Raw genomic sequence first — 18,197 nt, forward strand, 5'->3', positions numbered from 1 at the left:
TTAGAACTCAGACTTGCTAGAGGAACCCACTGGAACTGAGTCAGGCCTCTTATTTTTCCTTTCTGATGAACCCCTGCAACTGGATGGCTTAGCAGCCAAGGTCTCCTTAAGCAGCAGTACTTGAAGTCTCGTCTGCCTGTTCTTGTGTGCACTGGGAGTGGAAGTTCAGCAAATGGAACACCCAGAGGGAGAGTGCCCTTCTTTCAAGCACTCAAGACAGCTCATGTGTTCTGATGCTTGAAAAACAGCAGGGCACGAAGCACATCTCTTAAAGCCCATACTCTTTGTGATGGTTTACACCCCACTCCAAGGTGCCACCTGATATATTGGGGTACCACTGAGCCCTCCTGTTCCACCAATGTGGGCTCCCTCACCCTGTCCTGCTGAGCCAGGCTCTCAAGCCTCCTCCAGCACACACACACAGTTAGGGACACACCCAGCTACAGAAAGACACAGACACTGAAGTGCACACCCTCTCTGGGGTGTAAACCCAAAATTGTCTTGTGCTACACAGAAATCTGTACAGCATAAGCTCATGAAAATCGTCCCCTCCCTCAATGTGGAGGAAGATATGCACAGCTTTTTGCCCTCTCCCCCCCGCAGTTATGAATTGCACAAACTGTTTTAAAGAAAACAAAACAAGTTTATTAACTACAAAGGATAGATTAAGTGATTATAGGGGTTAGCAAACAGATGAAAGCAGATTACTGAGCTAATAAAAACAAACACGCAAACTAAACTCAATACACTAAAGAAACTGGTTACAAGTAGTAATTTCTCACCCTAAATGTTGTTTTAGGCATTTCTTTCACAGGCCAAACAACTTTTCTGGCCCAGGCTCAGCTCTTCTCCCCCCCTCAGTCCTTGTTTCTTAGATCTTCTGAGCTGTCATCCTGGGGCAGGCTCAGAGGTACCCTAGTATATCAGGTGGCACCCCAGAGAGGGAGCTACCTGTCACACTCTTCTTCTATGGTTCTGCCATAACACAAGGAACTGACTGTACAGAGTAAATTACACTGTCTCTTTTATCCTATACCTAAAACTACTGTATACTAAAAACTACAATAAGAACAACAGCTATAAACTAAACCAGGCACTATAAATGGAGAAAACCCTGGATCCAAAGGACAGGAGCAGTTGACTTCTGTCTGGTGGCTGGAAGGAACTGAGGGGGTAGAGAATGCTGTGTCCTCTCCTAGTCTCATGCTCAGAACGTTTAGGGATGGGAGGGGCAGGAGTGGAGACACGTGTGCTCTATCAGGCACTGCTTGGAGAAGGTTCTACTCTTGAGTGCCAAGAGTAGTGGGGATGTGCAGAACACTCAAACAAAAACTAATTAATTCCCCAATTAATAGCAATCTGAAAATGCTCAGCAACTTCCTTACTAAACCCAGAAATACACGAGCCACCTCTTTAAAGACTGTTAACAAAGTCTTTGTAAAGGGCTATTTAAATTTAAAGACACTAAGTTTAAAAAGACTATTTGAAAACTGAAAAACGTTTATATAGAAAGTAAGGGTGTTTGGACTTATTTGAAAGAGAATATAAACTATTAAACCATGATGAAACTCAATGGATAGCTCAGAAAATGGACTGAATACAATAGAGTTAGAAGTCTAACTTTAAACAGTGTTCAGAGAAATTCCCACCACAAAGAGAAAGACAGTATAATTATCAAGTTCAGGAAAGATTACAATCCTATTGCACAGGTAGTAGCAGATCACCGTTCACTAGCTGAAATGATCAATACCAACCAATGAAGGTGTTGAGCGAATGAAAGGATGATGAGCAAAAATTTTGAATCCAGCCAAGCCTGAAAGGGGTGTTTTCATCCTTCTATGAAGTTACGGAAAGAGAAGGGTGTAAAAACCCTCAGAATTAAGCAAACTCTCTCTCTGCTCCTATCCTTAACTTTACAGCATTCACTTTAGCCTCTCATCTCTGCTTAGCTTGTCTCTACAAGCAAGCCAGCTAAGGAGAAAACAGCCAAAGAGCAGCATCAAGAAGAAGCAACCTTCCAGTTCAGATGACATCATCAAGATTTCAACATGTATGGTGAAATGAAGTTCTAAAGTCCTGTCAAGGGATTAAATTTAATGTTTTTCTTGTAATGGCTTTAATGGTACTAAAATGCTATTCGACAGACAAGATGGATGAGGTAATATATTTTATTGGACCAACTTCTGTGGGTGAAAGAGACAAGCTTTTGAGCTATGCAGAGCAATTCTTCAGGTCTGGGAAAGGTAGTACTTAGGGGGTCACAGCTAAATACAAGGTCTAACAAATTGTTTAGCATAAGTAGTTAGCACAAATTCTAAGGGACCATTCAAGGTGAAGAAGCCCACTTGTCTCTTTCACCAACAGAAATTGGTCCAATAAAAGATACTATTTTACCACCTTCTCTCTAATATCCTGGGACCAACATGGCTACAACACTGCAAACATTGAAATTTTATTGTCATTTAAGATATAACAGCTTCTCCTGTTAAACCAAATTATTTAGCCTATTGTGATGCTGTATGATTGAAATATGACTACCTATATCATTGATATTGCCAATGTTAGACAATTGCAGCAAATCTTGTACAAACCATGGCATGTAAAGTGTCAATGGAAAAGTTGCGATTTGCTAAGTACGATTATCCTGTTTATATGCATGTATCATTTTTGTATATGAAGCTGTGAATATTGGCTATGCACTGGTATCTTACCTATGTGCTGTATTCCTGGGTAACACACACCAGATAAGATGTACGTCAAGGCTAGACAGCTTTGAGTTGATGGCCCATTAAAGACACTTAGCTCTCACAATGAGCCATAGAAGAAACTCATTCCCCGTCACTTAGATCTTCTGACAGATGCCTCAGCCTCCAAGGGGCCAATGGCTACCCTCTTTGAGTCATCAAGCCATATAAGGACATGTGATATGCTCATGTGACCTTGGACTCCATCTTGTGCCAGTAACTTTCCACGAACTGGGTTGTGAGCTTTGTTTGAAACATAAAATTTCCAGGCACATGGCAAAACATATAAAAGACCACTATGATGACTCCATTTTGTCTCTTTCCTCCTCTATTCTCTGGATTTACAACTAAAAGGAGCCTATTGAACTATGGACTGAGGACCTTCCAATCTTTTGAAAATTACCAAAAAGACTTTACAAGCCAGCAGTCTATAACATCACTGCTACAAACCTGATATGACAACATTGTTATTATTGTATGTATATGATCTTTAACTCTTTTTTATTAATAAACCTTTAGATTTAGTTACTAAAGGATTGGTAGTAGAGTGATTATTGGGATATTGACCTGGCTAAGTGGCTGATCTCTTGGGATTAGAAGGACCCTATATGTGATGAAATTGCTTTTCAATAACAACTCCTCATAGAGCCCAGAATGCCTAAGGAGACTGTATTTTGACTTCTTGTTAACCAATGTGGTGAGACAGAAATTTACTTTGGTCACTGGGTTAGTATGTCTAATAATAGAATAACCACCAGTTTAGGGTAATTCTGCCCTATTTCTCAGCTGTTTGTTCTGAAGCTGATATTCTCAGCTGTGACCCACTGAGGCAAAGTGACACCTATGTATTCCTGAACAGGAGACATAAATTAACATTGGCAAACAGAGAGAAATAGTGGGATTTAATTTGGATTTAAGGTTTCATTGATTTGCCTCTTTTAGTGAAGCTCCTTGAATGACTTCTTTTGAGTAACTAATTGAAATAGTTTTTTTATTTCATAAGATGTAGTTAAGATTACTCAGTTTTGTCCATTTATAACCTGTTATGTTATCCGTGATAACTCAAACAGGGCTTACCTGCCCTTAAACAAAAGTATTTTGCTCATCTATAAACTGTTTTATTATCCATGATACACTACAAGGCTCACTACTAATTTTGGGGAATAGGGTACTTTGGCCCCCTTCCAAGGGTAGACCAACTCTGAAAAGGTGTAATCTCTGCCAAAAGCTCTTCATAGAGAGACATATGGACAAGACTGTGACTGAAGTAACCATTGTTTATTGTTTGTGTTCTGTTTTGGTTTTAATTTTTTCCCTTTCCTTAACAATAGTCACAGTTAATAATTATGATTATTTTGCTTGTCTTTAGTTATGGTATCTGCTAAGGCCTGGCAAAGAACTTCATGTGCCTAAACAGTGGGAGTCATGTCCCTGAATTGACACAGATAGATATTTATTAAGATTTGGCCTATTTTTTTGTATTACTCGAGACTATAAAATTTTAGTCATTTTAAAGATGAAGTTACTTGGCGCTCAGCAAATTGGAACAGTCCTTTCTACCCCAGATGCACCCCAGAAATGGACTATATGGGGACAATCACTGGAAGAATTGGGGAGATATGGGAATTCAGTCAGTTTATAGAAACTGGAAAGTAAAAACCAGTTAAAAGGAATTGGTGACTACTAGGACTGGGGGATTTAGGCTTATGGTAAGATGGAGAAATGCTACATAAGGAAGAAGAAAAATTCAAGGGGTTTGGGTCGGAACCGCCTTGAAGGTAGATAGGAAAAAAGTGTATCACCTTCTTTACACTACTCTTTTGCCTCTGGTGTCTATTTAGGGCCAGATTCTGACACTCATTCATGACGAATAGTACCTTATCTCCACAAGATCCCACTGATCCATTTGTGAAGTAAGGTGCTACTTGTGTAGCCCAAGGGGCTAGCTTTAGCATTTATTTTATTTGGCAATAATATAAGGAACCTAGAGGTCTGTATCCTGTAAGACATGGGCTTCAGCAGTTAGCATAAGACTTGAAACCTATGAACTGTGGCACAGATAAATGGCCTAACGGTCACCCCCTAAGTTTTGGGGAACTGGAAATAGTGTGTGTAAGGGGGAATTTTCTCCCTAACGACACCAGCCAACCACAGGAACACGAGTGAACACTGGCTTTTGGATAGAACATCTGCAGATATCTGACCACAGGAGTGCCATAGCAACGAACTGATGTATATGATAAGAAGTTGCGATCATTAATATACTAGCCAATAGGAGAAGGGCACCTTAACCTTAGTAGTGTGAAGAAATACAAATAAAGAAGAGGGGAGAAACCCCTATTAAATATGCATTACACATAGTGGCATCAGTGTAACATATAAAAGTTGCATCCAAGCCTGTGTGTGGGAGGAGAGAGAGGTGTAGCCCTTGGGAGGTGCCAGGATGACGACCACTGGAGGTCATGAGGAAGATGATGGTGATGAGAAAGATAATGGTTAACATTTCAGGCTGTTCTTCCAGGGATGGTGTGAGTATATGGATGTTCACATGTACATTCTGTATTATCTCTATCCACTTTACTGGGTTCGAGTGTTTGTGAATTTGCTAAATTAATATACTATTGTAAAAGGGTTCCTACAGCATGAGTGTTGCAACTGTGCACATCGGAGCTGCCAACTATACAGTAATTTTAATAATACTGGGCCTGATCTTGGGACAAGAACCTGTCAAATCTCAGAGTGATAACCGGGAATTCTTAAGTAATCAATATAATTAATACATAATCTATGGATCGGGCTACACTTGGTATGAGTAAGGATATCAGAATGAGGCCTTTTGAGTGTTATATAAGTAATGACTTCCAGCTCCTTTCCAGGGCAGCCCCAAGCTGACCACATTGCTGTAGCATAGCCTGCATGTGACAAAGGTGTGGGTGACAGCTGCAAGGACCACATTAGAATACAGGTTCCTGGCTTTAGACTAAAAAACAGGATAAAATATAAAGTGCTTAGTTTTTCACAGCACTTACTAGTGGTAGTCGGAGGGGGTCCACTGTCAACACTTCCTCCAAATCCTTTTAATGTACAGTCTGGAGGGGCCCAACCAAAATTACAATGGCAGTTTTTCTTACTGTTGCACAGCTGAAATAGAATAAGGGTATAAATAACATGAACCAAATGAGCAATTTGATGAAAATACAGCCTTCCTGAGCTCTTGGTACAATCTTACTGCCCTGTACTGTATGGCATCACATACTAAATAAAAGACAGAATGGTAGTTTCTTAGCTGATACTTTAAGTTTCTCCAACTCTCTTGATAGGAACACCAAGATAATTAGTTATCCAGAGTCCCCATCTTTGGCAGGAGGATTTAGTGTACTGACTGTGGTTTATTAGTGTGCAATCGTATCATCTAGTGGCTGACCAAAAGATCTAAAAATGGAACCAACTTCTCTAACCACTTAAATCAGTTCTCCTTCAGTTTAAATTGTATAGGGCTGTATTTTGGAGCTGAAAGACAGTTTAATGGAATCACTGCATACCCACTCTGGTAGGTATCACCAAGTCTTTGAAAATAGAGTACATGATAGAGCAAACTTCCCTTCCGATGAGAAAATCCAATGTTTAGAATTATTAATTTTGTATAAAAGACATTTTAATGTTATTGAAACTCTTATTGAAATCATGTGTCAAGCCTCAAGAGGAAAGATAGGGAGCGAGAAAGCAACAGCAGATTGCATATGGCAGAGTTGGTTTCTTCCTTCTCTCTGGCCTGTACTATAAAAAATAGAGATCTGGACATTCTTCTCTTGGAGGAGTATGTTTAACCTCAGAGCCAGGGGAAGCTGGTTATATTAACCTGTAAGTCTTGAGCACCATTTTCAGCCATGCAAATGCTATTGTTTCTATTTTTGCACTACACCATATGGTGCTAGGAATGAAATTTGGAAAGCAAGAGTTGGCTCATTGGTTGATGTAAGGTAGAGAAGGAGCCATGGGAGTATAAAACAGGTTTTCTACTTCTAGGAGTAAATCGAGGTCAGGAGACAATGCTCGTTATTATAATTTAACATTTACGTTGCAGTAGTGCCTAAAGGGCAGAAGAAGGTTGGGATCCCATTGTGTTAGTTTATGCACAAATATGTGATAAATGACAGTTCCTGCCCCAGAGAGCTTGGTTAGAAGTTGGTTGAGCTCAGGTTAATGCTCAGTAGTATGGTGACCTCAGGTCAGGCCAGAAATCAGCCAGATGGTTTTTATACTGTAGAACTGGGTTTTAAGAAAGATTCTTAGTAAATAATTTTTGTTACTAGAATTTCATACACCATATTTATTTTTCTAAGGTTTCTCAATTAAAATCTCTCCATTCCCTTTAATCAGGACAGCTGAACAGTCTGGGCCCTCTTTTCTTAAGGGTGTTAAAGAAGAGAGAGTGCTTGTCCCAGTCACACGCTCCAATCCGCACAAAAATCCTCTCCCCTCCATTTGGGCAGAAGCCATGCTTCTCCTTCGCAGGAGCACCGTCTTCCTACTGAAACCCTTAATCTCTTATGGCTTCCTCTGTCAGTACCATTCAGCTAGCTAATGTGCTACTGCCGTCACATCTTCTCCTCAAGCCTGGCACTTAAGGTGATCTTTACAGGCTGGGCTCTTCCTCTCAGCCCACTGAAGAGTTTAACTCCCTCACAGTCCAGCTAAGACTAGGGCACATACATCCTGGGCTTCTTGTCCCAGCTTCCCATTTCTGTGTGTTTGATTTAAATAGTAATTGCATCTGTGGTCTGCACAGATCACCTTACGGACGGGCATCTGACTGCTAGACACCAACTCCCGAGGATGTCGGTTGCTCAGACTGAACATTGTCTAGCTGGTTGGTGGGTAAGTAATGGACTGACTCTCTCATGTTGCTTTTTAATGAGCTTCACAGTTCCATTAGTAGCTACTACCAGAGCTCTCTTTTAATCGCAAGCAGTAGAGACTTAGATTTTTTTGGAGCCAAAGAATCAGGGTTCTAGTTCCAGCTCCCCAAGCCTTACGTCTAGCAAGTATCCTATCTAGTCTGTGTCACGCTGGGACTTTGGACAGTTTACCAGGAATCCCAGTGACTCCACTGCCATTGAGGTGATGATATTTAAAACTTTCCTGCAGTGATACACATAGGTATTGCATGTCACTGGAATTTGAGGGCAAGTTAAGTCATTCTGTTTCTCAGTTATTTCAAATCCTTTTGGAATGAATGACAAATGTTCATCTCTTCCTGATTCCTCCCATTAATTTTGGTGTGTAAGGTAAGCTACTACCTACAGGTAACAGCCCTTCATCCTGCAGAGCAAATTTCTCCTTTAAAGTTAGCATGGGATAGACTTAGGCTATGTCTACACTACGGACCTTACAGCTGTACCATTTCAACTGTGCCAATGTAAGGTCTCCCATGTAGCTGCTCTTTGACAGCAGGAGAGAGCTCTCCTGCCGGCATAATTAAACCACCACTATGAGCGGCATTAGCTATATCAGCACGAGAGGACTTTAATCATCAGATATTTGCAAGCTTCACATCCCTCAATGAGGAATATGGGTTTTACTGTATCCATTAGTAAACCAAGGAATCCCAGGAGATAATGATGGTTGAAAAGGTTACTGTTGTTTTTAATCACTTTCTGTGGTCCTGGAGATTATGACCTTTGCTGTCAGATGGAGACATCACCTCAGTTTTTGGCTGAGCAAAGTGAAGTAGTCCTACACTCAACTACACAGTATTTGTCTTCCGTCCTCTCTCTGTGTGCAGCCTCACCAAAGTCGGCCCCATGGTTGTTGTTGGGGGAGAGAGAGAAAACAAGCTGTCTGTCCATCCCTTCCATCCCAGGGGAAAAAAAAGATCCTTGTGGGGAGGGGGAGAAGAAAGGAGACACTCACTGAGCCTCTGCCACAGGCGGAGGAAGGGGGGGGAGGGAAGGTACAGCATGGGGGGTAATACAGAGCCCCTGGTATGAGGGAAGGACAGGGGGGTTGCAGGGACTTCCTGAAATAGAAGTGGATTGGAAGGTGGCACACAGGGAGCATATAGAGAGAAATGGAGGATTTGAACCGGTGGATTCTCACTTGGACCAGGGGGTTTGCCAGATAATCATTAACATACTAATACTTAAAAATGGGTGTATGATTATTTAGTTTTTCCCCATCAGTTTTTCTTCTCTTCTCGTGATAGTTTCTGGAGCTCTTTTTCCCTAGGTACTTGTAGGAATATAGACCTAGTGAACTACAGTTTTAAATTGAGTTTGGATGTTAGTGCAAATGACAGGCCCAAAGCTTGTGACCAAACACAATAAGAAGAAAAGAGGTTGAAATGAGAAGAAAGGATGTTTGTTAAATTTATAGTTACCATGGAAATAACAGTATTATCTTATTTAATGTTTGGGTTCAGCTGCAGTAAATAATTCTTTAAAAATAAAGAAATCATCATTAATTAGGTACCAGGTACAGTAAATTGATTACACATACTAAATTATAAAGAACCGCTTAATCCAGGAGCTGGGAAGGTATCACCCAAGTCCGATCCTATTTTGCATATTTGGGCACTGCTTACAACTATAGTGTTATGAAAATATAAATGTACATATGCTGGTATTTGTATTTTGAATGTAATCAACACCAACTGGCCTTTAGACTAATAAAGGAATATTTGAGTAGAAGCTAAGTTATGGTGAATGTTAGTAAATGTATTCGGAAAATTATTTCCAAAAGTACCGCTTCAGCATCCCAGTCTTCTATAGTGTCATCACACTTTTCTCTCCTTCCTTGGGATGAATTGTATCTAGCTTATATGGGTCTAAAACCCTCCCACACCCATCAGGCTCTGAGGGGACTTCTTAACTGGAGACAGCTGCTTGGGTTTTCCCCCCCCCCCACCCTCCGCAGCAGTTCACTCTCTAAAAAAAGGGATGAAAGATGGTGCAAGCACTGAGCTTGCTTCTGGAAGCAATGAAGTGTGCAACCCTCTACAATTTCTAAATGCTATCATTGTTTGCTCCAAGATGCATTAGTGTATTATGCTCCACTTAGGGCTATTGTTGAAGACTCCAGGAAACTTTAATCTTGTGCTATGAGAATATAACACCTGAGTTTCTTGTTCTGCACTGACTCCCCAGCTGACTAAGTGCAACATATAGAAATAATTTATTGGCAATAATATCCCAAATGGCATGAGATCTGGCTATTTTGCAGATCTGACTGTATCATGTGTCATATGTGGCTTTACATCAGATGGTGTACAGTTGATAAGATTCCTTCTCAAAATACTTTAATTACTGCTTTTTAAGATCTTGTCCAAACTAAAATAATCTTATAATCTTAAGTCTAACGTGAAGCATCACTTCTAAGAGACTAAGTTCAGTGTTCTACATATTATACTCAAATTCTGAGGATATTAAAATCTTTACTACTTACCCCTCTGTTACTGCATTTTGTGCAATTACAATCATAATCCAGAATTTTTATATCGACACATGTCCTATTTATACATATCTGTAAAAGTTAACAAATAAATATATATTAGATAAAAGGATGACATTAGGAAAGCCTGTATTCTGACTGGCTATTAAAATGTGGAAACCATGCTAAAAAAGTCAAAAAGAAAGGTTAATGGTAAATAACTGTTTTTTCAAAATTTCTTAGCACTGAGTCACACTCTTGAGAGTGCGTATGATCTTGGCACCACAGTCAAAACCCTCTAGAAAGCAGGAATTAAGGTCATGTATGTGCTTATTTGCAGAACAGAGTTACTTCCACTTCTTCAGAATCCATATCAGAGACTCTGAAAAAGTGGGGAGGGTGGATCTATTTGGCAATCTACTCAAAAAGAGTCAGTTTCAAGCAAATAGCACTTCTCCTTTAAGTATTTTTAGTGTAAAGCCTTGCACTACTGCTTTTTTGAAATAGGTATGAGCTGCCAGTCAAGAGAGTAATGCTGGATGAATGTAGGAATTAAGTTTTAAGGAGCAGCTGTATGTGGTACCAGCTAAAAGTCATCCATAGCCTCTTGACTACTGCAACATCCTTTTTTCTAGTGTCTCCACATTGCTCCCCATGCACTGAAAATTATCATTGAAGCTCAGTTTTCTCCCAACCTTTGTATTCCTCTACTGCCTCTCCCTTTATTCATTGCATTGCATTTACATTTCTTATCTTCACTTGTTACTCTGTCACCGGCTCAGATTTAATAATTTTGGACAGTATTTCCAAGATTACTCGATAGACAACTAGCCTGTCATTTATATCCTATGCCTTTTGCAGGATTAAGGAGAATTCCTGCTGGGGAGATTTCCCAATGAGCAGCTGCACAAAACAGAATCTCTTGAATATCAAATGGACATTAGGATTAAGATTTGTGCTTTATAAATCAATCCATTGTTGAAGATCATATGGGGAGGTGAAAGCAAGGAGGTGAGTAGCTACTGGGTCAGATGGGGCATCATCCTGAAATTCCTAGGATGATGGTGGTAAACTGAGATGAGAGGAAAACAGGCAGGTCCTACTTCAAACTGCAGATTTTCTTTGATGCTTTTGGGGAGAAAAGTTACCACCGCAGAAGTTAAAGAAGCTGTACAGAAGGAGAGATCACTCATCTTGTGGAGTAACTGCAGTTCTTCAAGAGCTGCATCCCTATGGGTACACCACTTCAGTTGTGCATGCACCCCATGTGCCTTTGATTGGAGATATTCGGTAGCAGTACCCATTCAGCCCACTCATGTGCTCCAGACATCCTCATGAAAGGATACATCAAGCTGTGCTGGTGAACTGCCCTCCATTCCTTCTCTACCACAAAGGCCCACAAGATGAAACTCAGAAGCATAGGTGAAGGGGGGGGGGGGAGAGAAGGTAATGGAGCTTTGGATTTGAGTCCTATACTGAAGACACAACTTCGTTGCCAATTGCAGCATGTGATCTGGTTGTGTGAACCAAGGCATAGTGTTGGCTGCCGCTCCACACATTTCAGCCACTAGAACGTCTTTCAATAGTGCTCTAGAGACTGGGATCTTGCAGAATGGGCTAGCACCTCAGAAGAGATCCACCTTGAGAAGCTTTGAATGGGGACTGTGGATTCCCTGGATCTGTCCATAAATGAAACAAACAGTCTGGGAGACTTCCAAAAGGGTTTAGTTTTGTCCAGACAGAAGGCTAATGCCCTTCTGACATCCAAAGCATGGAGAACAATTTCCTCCCTGGTCTGGTATGGTTTCAGGAAGGAGTCTGGAAGCTGAATAATCTGGTCAATATGGAATTCAGAATATACCTTTGGGAAAAACTTAGGATATAGTCAGAATGAAACTTTATTCCTAAAGAATACTGCAATGGGAGGGATTAAATTAAAGCCCCACTGTAACAGGTTCCCTATCTACTCGCGGCACTTCCTGCTGGTCGCTCTCAGCTGTACCCTCCTCTTCTCTCTGCATGCGGCCCCTCTTGCTCTCATTGCTGCCACTTCCAGTCCATGGCTTGGCACTCTGGCCAAGTTACCAAGTCCCTCCCATTCTGAGGAAATCACAGTCTTTCCAGACCAGCTGTCTGGAGGGCATCTCCAGCATCCTAAGTCACTACCCAGTGTCTGGTAGGGGAACCCAGGCCCACCCTCCACACTGGGTTTCAGCCCAGAGAACCTATAATATATAGCCTAGGCCTGTCCTGCCTGTGACCTTGCTGCTGTTTCTAAGCTTTTTCCTACCTAATTGGTTCCCTGGCTCTCTGGGTTCGCCATCTTCCCTACTACCTCCTCTCAGAAAGTCTGTACAGCTTGCCTTAGTGCAGCTGGAAACACTCCTTCTTTCCAGGGAGTGATTGCCCTTACCTAGCTTCCATGCCCCTCTCTAGCAATCTACCTGGCTTTCTACAGGCCCCACATGTCCTGTCCAGGTGAGCCTGTTCCTCATCAATTAACTCTCTGCCTTGCAGCCTAATTAGTAGCTTAGGACCATCTGGTCCTACCCATCTCTCAACGGGCCAATGTGGGGTTCATACCCCATAACACCCCTAGTTCCCCAACTCTTCATGCAGAAGTGATACCACCCGGAAAGCCATTTTCATGGCCAGGTGAAGATGGGTACAAGGGGCCATTGGCTCAAGGGGGGGGGGGGTGTCCATGTGACAAATAAGTACCAAGTTTAGATCACATAAAAGGGTGGGCTCTCTAACTGGTGGAGAAAAGGTTCATCAGCCCCTTAACAAATCTTGTTGTTAGGGGGGTGAGCAAACACTGAGAATCCCTCAGAGGAATAAAAGTCAGTTCTTGCCACCAAGTGAACCTTGACACAACTCATGGAGAATCTTGACTTTTTCCAATTCCAAAGACTAATCAAGAACAGCATAGAGGAAAAGTGTGAACAGGGGAAAACTGTCACTGGATAAACCTGTGGTGAAATCTCTTCCATTTCCAAAGCTAAGTGTTTTGTGTGGACATCTTCATACTATTTAACACTACTTGTTTTACCTCTGCAGAACAGGAAGCCTCTATCCTCAAGAGTAACCAACCATTGAGTAACCAAGCTCTGAGATGAAGAATTCCCAGATTGGGTTGAAGAGTCCAAATGGAGTCCTAAGACAACAGGTGGGGAATGGACAGAAAAAACTCAACACCAAGAAAGAGGCAAGGAGAATCAGGTAAAGGGTACCAGACTTGTCTTAGACACCCTCGGACAACTAAAATGGCCCTGGCATAGTCATGTTTGACCTTCTTAAACACTCAAGATCAACAGTAGTGCAGGATATGCACAGAGAAGGCCCTTCGTCCAAAGAATGAGCAACACATCCCCCAACGAGTGAGGACCCTTGCCTCCTCTCAAGAAGAATGTATTGGTAGCCGTGGCAAAAAGGTCCATCTTTAAAAACCCCAAGGTCAGAAAAATTTAAATCCAGCTCCCATTCGTAATCCTGGAATAAGTGCCTGGTGAGATTGTTGGTCATGTTGTTTTGTGAATCAAAAAACAAACAAGAACCCCCAAAAGAAAAAAACTGCAGGACTAAAAAGAATGCAAGCAGAAGTCCAGAAGGAGAATGGGGCTATCCAGTTTATTGCATTGAATTCAGCATGTAGGATTACCTTGTCAGCAGGTAGCATGTGTGCGCATCTAGTGCAAAGAGGTCATGGCCCTCAGAGACTGAGTACGGGCTGTTGAAACCAGAGTGGCTGAACTGGAAGAGTTAAGGGAGACAGAAGTACACAGATGAGCCTTTCTGGAACACAGTAGTGTGGTCCCCGCCCCAATCTGACAGCCTCTGTGGTGTTGAGGAGGATGAAAGTCTTGGAAGGAGAACATCAAACTGGAGCAGAAGGAAATGGTCCCACAGTTGGCACCCTCCTTCCATATCATGACATACTCTCGCATTGAGGATACCTCTCGGGAGGGACTCCCTGTTATTAGGAAGAGACAGGTAATAATAATAATGGGGAATTCAATCATTAGAAACATAGATTGTTGTCTTTGTGATGACTGGGAGAACCATATGGTGAATTGCCAGCTGGGTGTGAAGGCTGTGGATTTCTCAAGAAATTTAGACAGACTTATAACCAGTTTTCATAAATATAAAGGGAAGGGTAACCACCTTTCTGTATACAGTGCTATAAAATCCCTCCTGGCCAGAGGCAAAGTCTTTTTACCTGTAAAGGGTTAAGAAGCTCAGATAACCTGGCTGGCACCTGACCCAAAATGACCAATGAGGGGACAAGATACTTTCACATCTGGAGGTGGGGGGTGGGGGCTTGTCTGTCTGTGTGATACCTTTTCTGGGAACAGATCAAGGATGCAAGCCCTCCAACTCCTGTAAAGTTAGTAAGTAATCTAGCTAGAAAATGCATTAGGTTTTCTTTCTTTTGGCTTGTAAATTCACTGTGCTGGAGGGAATGTGTATTCTTGTTTTCGTGTCTTTTTGTAACTTAAGATTTTTCCTAGAGGGATTCTCTATGTTTTGAATCTGACTGCCTGTAAGATTATCTTCCATTCTGATCTTAAAGAGAAGTTCTCTTATTTTTTTTTGTTCTTCTAATAAAGCTCTGTTTAAGAATCTGATTGGCTTTTTGGGAGTTAAAAATCCAAGGCTGGTCTGTGCTCATCTTGTTTATTCTCAAGCCTCCCCAGGAAAGGGGGTGTAAGGGCTTGGGGGGATATTTTGGGGAAATAGGAACTCCAAGTGGTCCTTTCCCTGTTTTGTCTAAAATCACTTGGTGGTGGCAGCATACTGTTCAAAGACAAGGCGAAGTTTGTGCCTTGGCAAATTTTTTAACCTAAGCTGGTAAAAATAAGCTTATGGGGTCTTTCATGCAGGCCCCCACATCTGTACCCTAGAGTTCAGCGTGGGGAAGGAACCCTGACAACAGTGCTGGGGAGGAGCTGGTGGTTGTGATACATGTAGGTATTAGTGACATAGGGAAAGGAGGAAAGAGGGCCTGAGGGCCACATTTAGGCTGCTAGGTAAGATACTGAAGTCCAGGATCTCCCTGGTAGGATTCTCTGAAATCTTTCCAGTTCCACATGCAGGGTCAGTTAGACAGGCAAAATGGAAGGGTGTCAATGCATGGATGAGACGATGGTATAGGGAGTAGGGGTTTAGGTTTATTAGGAACTGGAGAACCTTTGGGGAAGGAGGACCCAATACAGGAAAGATGTGCTCCACCTAAACCAAAATCGAACCAGATTGCTGGCATGAAAAATTAAAAAGGTTGTACAGGAGCTTTTAAACTAAGGCCTGGGGGGAAGCCAACAGATGTACAGGAGCACATGGTATGAACAGACATCCATTAATGGAGGATATCTACATCCTAGTAAAGAGGAGAGTCTGGATGTTGGTAAAGTATAGAGAGAAACTGAAGAGAAACAGTCAAATGAAAAAAAGAGACCTATTAAATTACATCACAAAGGCAGGCAACTAAAAAGTGACAAATTTTAAAAATGCTTGTATAAAAATGCTAGAAATCTAAATACTAAGATGAGTGAGTGCCTGGTATTCAATGAGGATATTGCTATAATAGCCATCACAGAAACTTGGTGGAATGATGATGACAATCAACGCTTGAATATTAAGAGTACAGCAGTAGGAATAAACTACCCAGACCAGGATAGTGATGGTGATTGTGAAATGCTCCCAGAGATTACAGAGGCTATAAAAATAGAAAATGTAATAATAATGGGAGATTTCAACTATGCCCATATTAATTGGGAACATGTCACTTCAGGACAGGATGCAGAGAGAAAATTTTTAGACACCATTAATGACTGCTTCTTAGAGCAGCTACTCCTAGAACCCACAGGGGGAGAGGCAATTCTTGATTTAGTCCTAAGTGGCACATAGGATCTGGTCCAAGAGTGAATATAGATGAAACGCTCATAAATAGTGAGCATTATATAATTAAATTTAAGATCCATGTGGGGGGGTGGGGGGGAGGCGGTAACAAAAGAAACCCAACACTAGTACTTAACTTCAAAAAGGGGAACTACAAAAAAATGAGGAAGGTAGTTAAATGGAAATTAAAAAGAACAGTCACAAGAGTGAAATGCCTGCAAGCTGCATGGAAACTTTCTAAAAATACTAGAATAGAGGTTCAAATTAAATGCATACCCCAAATTAAAACAAAGTAGTAAGAGGATGAAAAAAATGCCACCATTACTAAAAACAAGAGGTGGTTCGAGACTAAAATACTTCCTTTAAAATTGGAAGTTAAATCCTGCTGAAGAAAATAGAGGAGCATAAACTCTGGCAGGTCAAGTGCAAAAGATAATTAGGCAGGTCAGAAAAGACTTTGAAGAGCAACTAGCAAAAGGCTCAAAACTATATAGCAAAAAAAAAAAAAAGTACATCAGAAGCAGGAAGGCTGCCAAACAGTTGTGGGGCCACTGGATGACCGAGGTGCTAAAAGAGCACTCAAGATAAGGCCATTGCAGAGAAACTAAATGGATTTTTTGCACCTGTTTTCACTGCACTGTTTACCCCTTTTTTCATACTATTTATGAATATGTTGAGCAGCACCAGTCCCAGAACATATCCCTGAGGAACACCGCTACTTACTGCTCTCCATTCTGAAAACTGACCACTTATTCCTACCCTTTTTTCCTGTCTTAAAGAGTTACTGATCCATGACAGGCTCTTCCTCTTCCCCATGACTCCTTACTTTGCTTAAGTGCCTTTGGTGAGTCACCTTTTCAAAGGCTTACTGAAAGTCCAAATACACTATATACATTGGATCACTCTTGTGCATGTGTTTGTTGACCTCAAAAGAATTCTAATATATTAGCAACACGATTTCCCTTTAGAAAAGCCATGCTGACTCTTCCCCAAATTGTGTTAATCTATGTATTTGACAATTGTCTTTTTTTCTATAGTTTCAACCAGTTTGCTGGGTACTGAAGTTAGGCTTACTGGCCTGTAATTGCCAGGATAGCCACTGGGACCTTTTTAAAAAAATTGGTATCTTATCCTTCATACAGTCATCTGTTACACAAGCTGATTTGAATGACAGGTTACATAATTTCATATTTGAGTTCCTTCAGAACTCTTGGGTGAATGCCATCTTGTCCTGATGACTTATTACTGTTTAATTTATCAATTTGTTCCCAAGCCACCATTGACACCTCAGTCCAGGACAGTTCCTCAGATTTGTCACCTAAATAGAATGGTCAGGTGTGGGAACCTCCCTCACATCCTCTGCAGTCTCAAAGGAAAGGTCTTTCACAGTATTTTGGTGCTCAATGCAGGACAACGGCAATGGAAATGAAACAAGCTGCAGTGTCAGCTGCATCTGAGAATGCTTTAATTAAGTTCTTGCGAAGAGCTCACCCTCAACTGTGATGGCCCGGATGTTCCACAGAAAGGTGTTCAATAAAGCTGTTGAACTCCATATAGTTGGTGTGGTTATACTTCACAATCACAGCAAAATGGTTCACTATCCTAAAAATTGTAGGGCTGCAGATGAGTAACTTATCGCCAAACAGGTTGAGGTATTTTTGCTCCTACACATCATATTGTGTAGATTCATTGATGGCTTTGACAACCAAGGAGTTGGGTGAAGGCTGAGGAAATAAAAATTCAGATTTTTTTGGCAGAAATTTAATACTTTTTTGTAGTCTTTACATGTAGGTGGTACAGTTGCCAAGGTTTGCCAGATGGTCTTGGTAAAGCATCATTTACTGGTAAAGTCCCTCAAGGTGAGGCTGTCAAATTCAGAATGTCTAAAACTTATGCTGTAATTCTTGGAGCTCCTCTAATGGTATCTGTGGCAAGTCAGCAATTTGTTTCATCCACTCTTGAAGCTGTTTAAAAAATTGTCAGCCAGAGAAGGTGGGGGAGGCATCATGGCCTTAGATGGAGAAGAGTTGATATTGGTTTGTGGAGTGACCTTTGTCTGTTCATGCCTCTTTCTCATCAAAATTTCTCCTTCAGTTGAGCTTGAGGAAGAAGAGATGGAGCAAGAGG

General features: G+C 41.4%; 1 protein-coding gene across 1 annotated transcript in view; it reads right to left on the minus strand.

The window, feature by feature from the left end:
• LOC141981067 (disintegrin and metalloproteinase domain-containing protein 26A-like) overlaps positions 1–18,197 on the minus strand; it is a 147,662-nt gene that overhangs the window by 25,682 nt on the left and 103,783 nt on the right. Inside the window, 4 exon segments of the mRNA XM_074942872.1 lie at positions 5,774–5,885; positions 10,188–10,265; positions 13,266–13,329; positions 13,834–13,925. Coding sequence (XP_074798973.1) covers positions 5,774–5,885; positions 10,188–10,265; positions 13,266–13,329; positions 13,834–13,925 — 346 coding nt within the window.

This window comes from Natator depressus, chromosome 1 (genome assembly GCF_965152275.1).
Source record: "Natator depressus isolate rNatDep1 chromosome 1, rNatDep2.hap1, whole genome shotgun sequence".
In the NCBI taxonomy this organism is placed as follows: Eukaryota; Metazoa; Chordata; order Testudines; family Cheloniidae; genus Natator; species Natator depressus.